This window comes from Ricinus communis, chromosome 3 (assembly GCF_019578655.1).
Source record: "Ricinus communis isolate WT05 ecotype wild-type chromosome 3, ASM1957865v1, whole genome shotgun sequence".
NCBI classification, from domain to species: Eukaryota; Viridiplantae; Streptophyta; class Magnoliopsida; order Malpighiales; family Euphorbiaceae; genus Ricinus; species Ricinus communis.
The window spans coordinates 285,797-300,414 of NC_063258.1; the positions used below are offsets into that span (position 1 = coordinate 285,797).

Sequence of the window (14,618 nt, forward strand, 5' to 3'; positions counted from 1 at the left end):
CCAAGGCTTTATATATATATATATAAATATATTTTTCACAGGGGAATCCACCATTAACATGCACATATGCACTTAACATCACAATTCAATCATTTCACTTATATCATATTCAAGCAATAACAATTGTTCCACTCAACACCAATCATTTCCATCTCATTTATTCAAACATAAATAATATTAAGCAAACGCAACCATTCGCGGAACATTTGATTAAATATATGAACATAGCAAATATTAAGTATTTACTTACTCAAAATACACTTATTCCTTCAGCATATAAGAACCTCCTTTCTCCACAACTTTCTTTCCAGGCCTTTGAGTACCTGTCAACATATTCATGAATTCACATTTCCTGCATATTCCAAATATTCATGTAAATGCTAGTTCTAATGCATTACAAGATCATCCCTTCTCTAATTCATAGGTCTAACTCTTCCTCTAAGACTCTCAATTATTGTTTTAATATCATAGAAATATTTTTCATCTAGTTATATACCAATTTAACTCAAATTAACATCAAATAAATTGTATAAAACTAATCTCCAACATCTCTGTTTTCTAGACAGAATTTAGTACCAAGGTATATTTATTGCTGGGAAAATTGGCTTAATACAAAAATCTCATATTAAATAGACATATCCGTTTATGCGTCTAGTTTCATCTCTAAGAAGAATTACTCAATTCCGTCTTCTATAGATTTAATTATCTTCAAATTACTCATACAACTAGTTGTACCCGAGTAGAAATCTGTTTGCTCAATTTAAGCAACCAAAACGGCAAAAGTAGCAGTCACAAAACTATAAAGTTATAGAGGACTCTTCAAAATTTCCATAGACACAATTAAGCTTAATTTGGACTTATATAACCCATGTTATGCCTAAAATACAGAACATCAAGGTTGCTGGAATTTTGACAGTTTTCTATCTTGACATACTTAAACTTAAATCAAGCTTAATCTCTATGCAATCATTCAATACTCTACTAATTCATGATAATCAGACCTTTAATTAATCAATGAGAGCATCAATTGAAGTTTTTCCAATTTGTAATCAAGAAACCTAATGACAAATTAATAACACTCAAGTAACAACTCACCAATTTCAGCTTTTGGGTTGCTAATATGTTTAAATCCTTTAGCTTTAGCTTGGCTCCTTCAATAGTTGGTAAAATCCTATCTTAATCTTAAGTTTTTCTAGGTATTCCACTCCTCTCTCTTATTCCAAATTTTGTGTTTTTGGCCATGTACGAATTTTAGAGAAATGAAGAGGTAAAATAAGTTGCTCACGGTTCCAATTTCCAAGATTCATCTCTCAATGCCACCACCTACTTAAACTAATTTTATCATCCTAAATTAATTCTTACTAACCATATATAGGTACTAACTTTTAATTGTATCTTTTAAGTCTAATCTATTTACCCAACCTTCAACTATTGGTTCAATTAAGTCTTAAGGCTTAATACACATAACCCAAGTACTTAATCAACTTATCTAAATTAATAATCTAATATCATGCTTCTTATTCTCTACTTATAATTAATATATATTTGTTCTCATAAAATAAAAATATTATTGATATACCATCATATGCCCAATGATTAAATGTAAATGCACATAACATGGATGATGAGAAAATGCAGGCGTTACATACGTGATGCGTTGGATGAGGATGCACTTGACCACGACATTCCTTTGAGTAATTTGAACTAACAATTTCAGGTTAAGAAGCTAGGTCTCTAAATTGGAAATTTTGAACAAATTAGGGATTTTATAAAAGTAACAAAGTAACGGTAATCCTTCTTTCCTTAAATTTATTTCTTTTTTTTTCAAAAATTTATTTTTATTTACTATATTAGTTTTTATCCTTTGCTTAGCATCTGAGTCTCACGCGAGCATCCAAGCTGAAAAAATATATCATTTTAGCTAAATTTGCCAAGTAGTTGTGCAATGGAACCAAAATTTGAAAATCTAAGCTAATTGGACATCGGGCCAAGTGCAGGAGGCAAATTGCCCTTTTGACCTAATGTATTTTGTTGTCAAACACTAAGTATTATAATTAATTAATTAATTAATTAATTATGTTAATAAACTATTAAAATTAAAATAATATTACTTTTATAAATTTATAAAATACAATACACTAATATGTATTTTGCCATCATTGAAATATATTTTTAATTATAAATAATTAATCGATCTTAATATCTTAAAAAAAAAAAAGGTGAGTACCTTTATCTATTAATTTTATTTACTATTTTACTATTTTTTCTTAAATTTTTTTATTAACTAATTTTAGCCACCCATTTGTAATGTATTTTTCTTTTCAATCTATTTGTATTATATATTTTTGAATAAGTACATGAAAATATCTTGTGGTTTCATCATTTACAACTTTTACTAAAAAAAGTATATTGTTACAGATCGTGATAAATAAAGGTATTTCGCCGTTAAAAGTCTCAACTTACAAAGATCCAATCATCTTTACACCAATCGATCATCACTATCATGTTGTTTGTATTTGATAACGTGATTTTAAAATTTAACAACTTATAATTCTAATATTTGACTGTTAAATCGCGATTTAAAAAGTCATTGAACAATGATATTGATTTAACAGTCAAACACTCTAAACCTATATTATCAAACACGAGAAATATGATAATGATGGTTTATTGGAGTAAAAGCTAAATTCTTTTGAACGGGTTGTCGAAGCCCTTCAAAATAAATTACTGATTTTCTTAAACTAATTTGTAGAAATAGTGAAACCATGTCAAATCCCAAGGGAACCAATGTGGATAGCTTCTCAAAGTAAAATAAAAATGAAGGGATTTTAAATGTTTGAATCAAAATAATAAATAAGCATAAAATAATGAAGGCTGAATATTAAAGTAAATAAAAAATCAATCTTAATAAATTTCTAATTCAAGAGTGCTAATTCCATCCAATTGTAATCATGATCATAGGCTAAAATATTAATTCTTCTATTCAAATACTTAGTCTACTTATTCGAAAAAGCCGCAATAAGTGTAATTCTCCTAATATAATTGACTTAAACCCAACATCCAAATCAAAGCTCACCATTAGTCAACTGGGCACGATAGCGTTCCATATCAATTTAATGATAGCATTAAGAATAATGAGAATGACTAAACCAATATTAATTAATTGAGATAACTGCAATTGAATTAACCTTGTTCCTTTATTTCCCTAGAGCCTATCATGCAAGCTATGTAATTCGAATAAGCCGCAATCACACACACAAGAGCCAGCTCTTTGCTACTTATGTCAATCATTCATGAGAATTACGGATCACAAACTCAAAGTTTAGCAATAGAAAAATCAATATCAAAGTTGAGTCGTCAGTTCAATCAATATAAAAAATTCATAAATAATAAAAACAAGAAATAAAGAATACTTGAATTAAAGAAGAATTCTATTAAGCACAAAGCCTCATAAAATCACAATTGGAATTTATTCACTCTTGAATCAGAAACTAAAAACTTAGCCACACATGGTGGAGTAAGAATTCACAAGAAAAGAATTGTAGGGAATAGAAGAAGAAGAAGAATATGAATCTCAAAGTATCCAGTCGTCCTTTACTTGGTAGAACTATCTTCCTTATATAGAAAGTTAAACCTAAACCCTAATAAGAGAATCCTTATTAAAAAGAAATAAACTTCCTATATGATCTTATCCCTATAAGGAAGGATAAGATAAAGAGTAATTTAAACAAAGTAAAATCCTAAATACATGGGAGAAAGTTCTCTTTATTCAGCACTTCCAAAAAGAGAGAAAATTATATAAAAATGGGTCCACCATGAATTTATCTTGAAAAATTCAAAGCTCTCTTCTGCGGTTTCCAGCAACTCACGAATTGTAAGGCGTGGTCATGCCTTATCTTCTGCCCAAATTTTTGCTCTTCCTCCAAAAGACTTGGTTTCTGACAAGTGATGCTTTAAAATATGTCTTTAGGCTGAGTTCTACTCAATCCTTGATATTTCACCACCTAGGTGAGAATAAATATAATTTCCATAATTAAGTACAATATCCAATCAAAATGTAAGGAAATTAAACACAATAAGTATAACTATTTATGACCTATCAAATTCTCCCACACCCAATTTATGCTTGTCTTCAAGCATACCTCAATTCAACATACCAATTCTCCTCTCTACTTCCTTTTTATCTCTTTTAATCTCCATAAATATCAAATAAGTTAAACATACATCAATGAGTTGAATAATAATGACAATCAAGAGAGTAGCACTCATAGAATAAAGTTTGTAAAAAGAACAAGTATCTCAATAATTCATCAAAATCAAAGCAACGAGACTTAATACCCTAACATGGTTTCACTCAGTACTCTCAAAGTGTTTAGGGTGCATTTACTCTCAGAATCAAAACATAGCATGTTATCACCATAAGCTTGCTAATGAATCAAGTCTCCACCACTACACATGAATTAGATGCAAAAATCAAAGGGACTTTACAAGGGTTGTAATGAGGCTTAGGAAAGGGTATGATAAAAGAAAAAATTAAAGTGTTTCACAATCAAGACAAAAAGGTTAGTTACCTGCATGATAACTATGTCACATAATCATAAAACACACTACAAAGACTTTGAAATTTATTCCCACATCTTATATTAGCACTAAAAACTTTGGAGAAATAACATGTAACAATTCAATTCAATATATTTGATGAATACTTTTCTAATTATCCTCTTTCATGAAAGGAATAAATATCAACTTTCTTTCTCTCCCTTTCTTCCTTTTCTTTAACTCTTTTTTTTTTTCTTTTTCTTTTCCTTTTTTTTGTTTTGTCTTTTTTTTTCTGTTTCATTTGTACCATGCAACACTTCCCTTCTTATCTTGACAAGGGTAGAAAAATAGAGGTAGCAAATGAAAGGTCTTGAGTTAAACAACATGTGTTAAAAATAAGAAAAAAGAAAGAAAAAGAAACTGGAAAATAGGCTCAAAGTGGCTAACTAAAAGGAAAATCAACAGGGTAGGTATTTTAAGAGTCTAAGAATAGATTGATCCTAATTGCTCTTTTCATATTAAAGTATTAATCCAAGGATCTGGTCTCAACATGCATTTGCAAGCAAGTTCTAGAATAATCATACTAAGTTTGATAACACTCAATAAAAATGATTAGAGCAAAATATAATGAACTGCTCTTAGGCTCAAAAGCTCACTTGAATGTTCAAATGTGTATCAAGTCTTGTGCATTTTTCAATCAATAAACTAATGAGATACCATCAGATAATTTTAAAGAACACTAATCATGCTTATCCCTTTCATGCATTAAAACTCAAACCTAAAATGTATCTCTAACTTACATGGTATTCTAGGTTATCAAAACAAAACTCAAGGTTGCAAAAGAAAAATTAGCACATATGAATTAAAGCATACCTAATTCTAAGCTTAAAAAAAATATTTTCAAAAAGGAAAGGAAATCATGTAATTATCATATTCCTCCCCCACACCTAAACTAAACATTATCCTCAATATATTAAAAAGAAAATGGCTCACAAAAGAAATGAAAAGAAATATAAAACTCCCCTGATTTGCGAGCAACTCGGACTGAATAGTCAATAGTGATGATGTGAAAGGAGGTAGAACCACCCAGTGAAAATAGGAAGTTTTGGTGATGGCTGCTGTAAAAGAAAATAAAACGTTGGTGGCTGCTGTAAAATAAAACTTTTCCTCTTCTTCTTTTTCTTCTTTAATTTTTTTGGTTCCATAAAAAATAAATAAGAAAAATAAATAGAGAAGTCAAAATGAATCCGAAGATGTTTTGAAACAAGGCGCGGTCACGCCTTATAAGAAACGAGCTTCTGTAAAATTAAGTGCAGACGTCAAAACTAAACAGAAGATGTTTTGAAACAAGGCATGGTCACGCCTTATAAGAAATGAGCTTCTATAAAATTAAGTGCAGACATCAAAACAAAACAAACGATGTTTTGAAACAAGGCATGGTCACGCCTTATAAGAAATGTGCTTCTATAAAATTAAGTGCAGACGTCAAAATAAAATAAACGATGTTTTGAAACAAGGCATGGTCACACCTTATAAGAAACGATCTTCTGTAAAATTAAGTGAAGTCATTAAAACAAAACAAAAGATGTTTTGAAACAAGGCGTAGTCACGCCTTATAAGAAACGAGCTTCTGTAAAAAAATTAAGTTAATGCTTTTAGAAAAGCTGTAAAAGGCGTGGTCACGCCTTATCGAAATTAGTCTCCTACCATAAAAAAAAATTGAACTTCTTCATTAAAAAACATTAGAAAATAAAATAAATTAAGTGAAAGAAAATAAAAAGTATAAATAAAAAGAAAGAAAGCATTTGGGTTGCCTCCCAATAGCGCAATTGTTTAACGTCGTTATGCTCGACGGAATGGTGAAACATTTGAGTCATCCAAATAAGTGAGGTGATCCAAAGAAAAACTAATGAGACATGGAGCAATTTCATCCTCATGGAAGATCTTCAATCTATGACCATTCACTTTGAAAATTTTATTTGAATCTAAACTTTTAATTTCCACTGCACCATAGGAAAATACATTAGTAATAACAAATGGGTCGATCCATTGAGAACAAAACTTATCAGGTATAAGCTTCAATTGAGAATTATATAATAATACTTTTTGACCAATCTCATAATCAATTCCTTCTAAAATTAGATTTTGCATCTAATTCTTGCTCATCACCAACACTTTCTTTTACAAATACTTCCTGCACAATTGGATCAATTACATCAATATGGCAAAGAGAATGTACATTATTAGGATATTTCATTGCATCAAAAATATTAAATTTAACAATCTTTCCATCAAACTCTATGGAGAGAGTACCCTCATCTACATTAATCTTTGTCTTAGCAGTTTTCATGAATGGTCGTCCTAATAAAATCGAAGCTGATTTTGATGAGAAATTACCATCCATTTCTAAAATGTAAAAGTTGACAAGAAATATGAGCTCATTAACCTGCACTAAAACAGCTTCAACAACTCCAAGGGGATGAATATAAGAATGATCAGCTAATTGAATCACTACACCAGTCTTTTGCAAGTCATTTAATTTCAAATCTAGATAAATAGAAGATGGCATGACATCAATGGAAGTTCCCAAATCTAACATGGCACGCTCAATTTTTGTATTACCAATAACACAAGGTAATGAAAATATACCTAGATCTTTGCATTTTTCTGGTATATTCTTTTGCAAGATAGCCGACACATTCTTATTTACCACCACTTTCTCCTTTTCCTTCGTCCTTCTTTTATTTGTGCACAATTTCTTCAAGAACTTTGTATATTTAGGAATTTTCTTGATAGCATCCAATAATGGGATATTTATCTCCACCTTCCTAATTGTATCCAAGATCTCCTTTTCTTGCTCATCTTCTTTTGGCTTAGCTAATCTGCTAGGAAAATGAGGTAATAGAGTGTGAGATAAAAGAGATAGAAGAGGATCGAATTTTACCCCACATGATCTTCTTCCTTTTCCTTGCTCGGTTCACTTCCCTTAGGTGGAATCGACCTTAAAGGAATCTTCTTTCCATTTTTTAGAAAAATTGCACTAACATTCTCCTTTGGATTTATCTCTGGTTTTGAAGGTAGTTTTCCAGAATTTTGAGCCTCCAATTTACTGATCGACGTAGCCAATTGAGTAATTTGATTGCCTAAATTCTGAATGCTTGACCTTGTTTCCTGTTGAAATTGAAGAGCATTCTTAGCAAGATTTTTAACAATATCTTCCAAAGACATAACTTAATTTGAAGCTTGAGATTTTTGGAGAACTTGAGGTGGTCTAATGAAATTTTGGGAAAGATAATTTTGTTGTCCTCCTTGGTTTCCATAGCTCAAATTCGGGTGATCTCTCCATCCAGGATTATAATGATTGGAAAAAGGGTCATACTTGCTTTGAGATTGACAAGTAAATCCGCCTAGAGCATTAGCCTCTTGCATCGAGTCTTATTGCAATGTTGGGCACATATCGGTGGGATGTCCTTGAACTGAGGATATTCCACAAACTTTTACCATTTACAATTGCCCTACAGCCATTTGACGAACCAAAGCAGTTAAATCAGAAATTTAATTTTCAAGAATTTTAGTGCTTATCTCATTAACTCGGCTTATAGCTTCATCAACGCTTGTACCAAATTGCTGAGAATTTTCAGCCATGTTTGAAATCAATTGCTTGGTGTCTTTTCTACCAAAGCTCTACCACTTGCTGCATCAATCATACTCCTATCCATTGGCAACAATCCTTCATAGAAGTATTGGATTAGGAGTTATGGAGAGATTTGATGATGTGGGCATTTAGCATATAGTTGCTTGAACCTTTCCTAATACTCATACAATGTTTCTCCAATGAACTGTGTTATGCCACAAATTTCTTTTCTGATGTTGGCAGCTCTTATTGCAGGGAAGAACTTGTCTAAGAACAATCTTTTCATCTCATTCCATATATTGTTATTGAACCGGAAGGTAGATAATAGAGCCCATCTTTTGCTTTATTCTTCAAAGAAAAGGGAAAAGCTCTAAGATTTATTCGCTCTTCGGTCACACCATGTGGCTTTATTTTGGAGCATACAATATGGAATTCTTTCAAATGTTTATGAGGATCTTCACCTGCACATCCACGAAAAGAAGGGAGTAAGTGAATTAAATCAGATTTTAATTCAAAATCAACTGTAATATTGGAAAATGTAATGCATAAAGGTTGTTAATTTAAATCCAGTGCGGCTAGCTCTTTGAGAGTTCTGTTCGCCATATTTTCTGTAACTTTTTGAAAAATAGATGTGTCACCAATAGCCAAATCTATCTCCAATTCCTCTATGAGACAACTTTTTCTTTGTCTAGTCTCCTTTCTTAATCGACGCGATGTTTTCTCAATTTCAGGATTATATTGCAAATCAATAGCTTGAGAAGAACGAGTCATAAATAAATAAATTAAACAATAAGAAACTAAAATAGGCTCCCCAGCAACGACACCAAATTTGAACAGGTTGTCGAAGCCCTTCAAAATAAATTACTGATTTTCTTAAACTAATTTATAGAAATAATGAAACCAGGTTGAATCCTAAGGGAACCAATGTGGATAGCTTCTCAAAATAAAATAAAAATGGAGGGATTTTGAATGTTTGAATCAAAATAATAAATAAGCAGAAATTAACGAAGGCTGAATATTAAAGTAAATAAAAAATCAATCTTAACAAATTTTCAATTCAAGAGTGCTAATTTCATCCAATTGTAATCATGATCATAGGCTAAAATATCAATTCTTCTATTCAAGTACTTAGTCTACTTATTCGAAAAAGCCGCAATAAGTGTAATTCTCCTAATATAATTGACTCAAACCCAACATCCAAATCAAAACTCACCATTAGTCAACTGGGCGCGATAGCGTTCTATATCAACTTAATGATAGCATTAAGAATAATGAGAATGACTAAACCAACATTAATTAATTGAGATAAATGCAATTGAATTAACCTTGTTCCTTTATTTTCCTAGAGCCTATCATGCAAGCTATGTAATTCGAATAAGCCGCAATCACATACATATGAGCCAGCTCCTTGCTACTTATGTCAATCGTTATGATAATTACGGATCATAAATTTAAAGTTTAGCAATAGAAAAATCAATATCAAAATTGAGTTGTTAGTTCAATCAATATCAAAAATTCATAAATAATAAAAACAAGAAATAAAGAATACTTGAATTAAAGAAGAATTCTATTAAGCACAAAGCCTCACAAAATCACAATTGAAATTTATTCACTCTTGAATCAGAAAACTAAAAACTTAGTCACACATAGTGGAGTAAGAATTCACAAGAAAAGAATTGTAGGGAATAGAAAAAGAAGAAGAATATGAATCTCAAAGTATCCAGCCGTCCTTTACTTGGTAAAACTAGTTTCCTTATATAAAAAGTTAAACTTAAACCCTAATAAGAGAATCCTTATTAAAAAGAAATAAACTTCCTATATGATCTTATCCCTATAAGGAAGGATAAAATAAAGAGTAATCTAAACAAATTAAAATCATAAATACATGGAAGAAAGTTCTCTTTATCCAGCACTTCCAAAAAGAGAGAAAATTATATAAAAATGAGTCCACCACGAATTTATCTTGAAAAATTCGAAGCTCTTTTCTGAGTTTCCAGCAGCTCACGGATTGTAAGGCGTGGTCACGCCTTATTGATAATGATCTTCTGCCCAAAGTTTTGCTCTTCCTCCAAAAGGCTTGGTTTCTGACAAGTGATGCCTTAAAACATGTCTTTAGGCCGAGTTCTACTCAATCCTTGATATTTCACTACATAGGTCAGAATAAACATAATTTTCATAATTAAGTATATTATCCAATCAAAATGTAAGGGAATTAAACACAATAAGTATAACTATTTATGACCTATCATCTTTCTAATTTAATTTTTTAGTAGTGAGATACTTTTTTTGTCACGATTTATAATTATATAACTTTTTTTATCTGAAAAAAATACATACTGAAAATGGTCAAATGATGAAACTACAAGATACTTTTATGTGCTTAATATTTATTCTTCTATTTTTATAAAATAAGTCTTTAGATATATTTCAAATTCAGTATTGATATTTATACTTTTTGTATTACATTATTTATTTTAACTTTTTTAATATTAATTTGGCTAGAAATTTCCGAATCTTCTCTATAAATGTGTGTTCATCATGAGTGTATGTTATTATTAATCTTCTAGTATGGAAATTTTAGGAGAAAACTTGTTGATAAATTTCTACCTCACTAGAAGATGAAAAATAATTTAATTGAATAAATTTTTTAATTACTTAGCTTAAATGTTAGGAGTGTTTGTTCTTGAGGAGGGAAGATTCTCAGTTTACATTAAGTAAACTTTTATATTTAGAACAAAATAAGAAGATAGCTACCTTTTATTGTGCTATATAAATAAAAATAAAATATTAGGTGTATTATATTTTAATTTTCAATCATGAGTTTCCATTAATAATATATAAACATTTCAGTAATTTTTTTTAATATTTCTTTTGTAGCCGTGCTTATAATGTTTATACATAATAAAGATATATAATTTAAATTTTATGTATAGATATCTATTTTCCTTATAAAAGAATACCAGTCAATGATTGGAATTTTTGTCAAATCATGTCTTATTCTGAAGCAATGTTAATGTAGTTTCTTCACCTGATTTTATTTTTTTCAAGTCCTCCTTTTTCTAATTTGAAAAATTCAACTTTAACATCTTTTTCATCTAAATGAGAGTTTGACTAAATAAGACCTAACTGAAATGAATAATTATCTTTTAAAATTTCCGTAAAAAGAAATTTAAAATTCAGTAAATCCTCTTTGTCTTTTGTTAAAAATAAATTCTTGTATCCATTATATTGAATATTAAAGGTTGATCTTACTTTACCTAAAATTAAACATGAGAAAAGAAATTAGTCGTATACCGGCGCGGTGCAAAATCGTTACATAAATAAACTTATGTAAAAAAAATTAAAAATTGAGTAAATCCTCCTATGTTTTTTATTAAAAAGAAATGTATCCATTATATTGAACATTAAAGCTTGATCTTACTTTATTTAGAATTAAATATAGAAAAAACTAATAGTATACTGGCGCATTGCAAGATAGTTAATATTATTTTAATTATAAAATTAAATTTATGGATAAATTTTAATACAATTTTTAGTATTTTATAATATTTTTAAGAAATAATAAAATAATGTTTTTATGTATCTTTTTTAAAAATTGATATTTTAAAATTTTATTACATAAATTAATACTATAAGTATAATTGATATTACTATTTTAGAATCGAAAATTATTGTATAATTAAAAAGACTAACTTATTAATTAATAGAATAATAAATATACAATTTAGAATATCATTTTCTAGAGTTAACATCACTAATTAGGAAACCAATTTTTTCGTTAATATAGAGTTATTTTAATTTATAATAGATGTACATTATCGTATAAGTCTATATAAATTCATATTACTTTAATTTTAACAATTAAGTAACACAATTAAATACTAGATTAGTTAATTATAACTAGTACTTAATTATTGATTAATCAAATAAATTATTTTTATTTATTAAAATTTTTTCTCTATTTTTAAAATTTAAATAGTGGTGTTGACAACTACGAGATTCACCCATTTAATTTTTGCTCCTATAAATAACTAAAAGTTATATATCATTGAATAATCTATATTAGAAGAAAGACATATAAAAATAAATAAAATATTTAGAATTATCACTAATTGATTGTCTATAATTAAAAAATAGAGTTATAAGGGTAGAATGCTGCAATGATATTTTAGCAAAATCTATTAATATAATATTAAAATATAATTAAATTATTATTTTCTAAAATTAAAATTTCTTAATTTGAGATATAATTTTTTAATTAATAGATTAATAAAAAATCATAAATTTATACATAATTTAAATTTCATGTATTAAAAATAAGTATACATGTTAAGAAGATTTTGTGTCAAATATATCTCCTATATATCAAAGATCGCGACGGATATTAAAAGAATTTTATATTTAAGAATTTAATATATAAATAGATTATAACATATATCTGTCAAGATTTAAACTTTTCACCTAAAACTTTTCTCGCATGATAGTGTTATGACCCAAACACAAAGCATCCTAACTAAAGCTAGGACCTAAAGAACTTAAAAGAACATTATTTAAATTGAAATGTTGACTTATTATTAGGTTAAATATGTGAAAATATTATTAGTGGAAACTTCTTAAATTATGTAATTTATCATTGTTAAAATAATATAGAATTCACTATTACATAATTTACAAGGTTATATGTCTTATGACGATTAAATATAAAAGTTCAAAAATAATAAAAAATGAAAAGATAAGATATTTAAATAAATACAAAGTCTATTTTTCCTTTTGAAATAAATATAAAGTCTGTTAGAACTAGAAAATGAAACAATAATTTTAAGTAGGACTTAAAACATATTATCTGATAAGTCACTATAAAACAAAAAGGCTAAAAATAACTTTTAAAACCTATGTAAAGACATGAGGTATAAGTTATAGAATTATACGATAGGTACTCAATTTTCCATTTTCTATTATTCTCAACAACTTATTTATTAATTCAAAGTGTATAGTTCAATAAAGAAATCATTATATAGATCTGATCTACTATGTTATTAAAAAAAATTTATTAATTAAATTATAATATTTAATTTTATTAATATACTAAATTAAATTTATAGAAGAATTTATCAAGTGGATTACTGAAGCTCGAATGCTTTTTTGACTTTTTCTTCTTGATTCAGCAGATAATACAGTTTATACGAAATTGGATTTATCACTAATGAAAAATAAAAAATTATAATTACGTCTAATATTGCATTTGGTTGAAAGCTATTAAGAAATTTATTTCACTTGAGAAAAATATATAAAAAGAAAAGTAAAATAAAAATGATAACATTGAAAGAGATATTTTGATGCTATAGGATACATTGATAAACTAATTTGAAATTTATTTATTAATTCTATCTATTTTAGTAAAATTTTAATTTAATTATAACTAATTTTATATAAATTTAAATATTTAAAATTTTAAATTAACTTTCAGATTATTCAAAGTATATAAATTTTAGATTTGTAAATAAATTTTAAATTTTTTTTCAATTTCAATGTAAATATTGCAAATTATAAGATTGGTAGTAAAGAGCAGAACACATGAAAATGAGGCGGAAGGCTAAATTCCACTGCCTACCCATGTGAGTGTGACCTAATATAGATAGTTATAATTGCTTCATGTTAATAGAATAGATAAAATTCAATTTTATATATCTGGTTGGTCTCAAAAAGACAGTTCATTTTTTAATTAAAAATATTCTTATTAAATTTGATATAAAGCCTATTACTTCTCAATATAAAATATAAAAATCAATTGTAAGTAATAATATTTATCTTAATTAATAAAGAATATATTTTTTTAATCTGTATTTATTAAATGAACAATTAAAAGAAATAAATTATAATTTGGAGGGCCTAAGAAAGAAAAAAGAATTATCTTTTTGGAACGGAAGAACCTTCTATCCAAACCTAAATTTGAAGGCAGACATCCCCGCGAAAGTTGCCATGCACGGAGCAAACTACATTACATATGGCATCAGTCAATATGTTTAATCAATTTGCTTACTTAGTCTTTACCACTACTTGCACAACTCACCTTTGCTTGCAACTAGAATATGAAAATTATTATATTAATTAGTTGTTATAGGGATCATGATATGTTCAAAATTTTAGGCATTAATTACTATATATTCGTAAGGTTTGACTTATTAAATTAATGGGTTTCTGAGTGTTTTTTTAATATTTATATATTCCCTCCTTATTAGTATAAAACTAAAATTACTTCTATTTTTATATAAAGACTATAAAAAATCGAATTAATATTGTAACGATCCGAAATCAAATCATGGGAGATATTATTTCTATTTTCATATATAAACTATAAGAAATCGAATTAATATAGTTTTTCAGAAGGTCACCCATTCTAGAATTTAGTTTAGACGTTTAACTTTGGAATTTTTATAACTCCACA

At 27.9% G+C, this 14,618-nt stretch overlaps 1 protein-coding gene across 1 annotated transcript; it reads right to left on the bottom strand.

The window, feature by feature from the left end:
- Window positions 1–6,661: 6,661 nt before the first annotated feature.
- LOC125369451 lies at window positions 6,662–7,767 on the bottom strand. Its single transcript, XM_048371883.1, has 3 exons — window positions 7,484–7,767; window positions 7,364–7,421; window positions 6,662–7,216 (listed from the first exon to the last, which is right to left on the bottom strand). Exons 1-3 carry the CDS (start codon window positions 7,765–7,767, stop codon window positions 6,662–6,664), a joined length of 897 nt encoding a protein of 298 aa, XP_048227840.1.
- Between the last annotated feature and the right edge of the window lie 6,851 nt (window positions 7,768–14,618).

Bases quoted from the DNA above. Each gene is read 5' to 3' on its own strand.
- LOC125369451 (XM_048371883.1), bottom strand. From the start codon at position 7,767: ATGTCTTTGGAAGATATTGTTAAAAATCTTGCTAAGAATGCTCTTCAA. The intron at 7,422-7,483 runs GTAAAATTCGAT...TTTTCCTAGCAG, and splicing joins AAGGAAGAAGATCATGTGGG to ATTAGCTAAGCCAAAAGAAG. The intron at 7,217-7,363 runs GTGGAGATAAAT...ATCTTGCAAAAG, and splicing joins TCTTGGATACAATTAGGAAG to AATATACCAGAAAAATGCAA.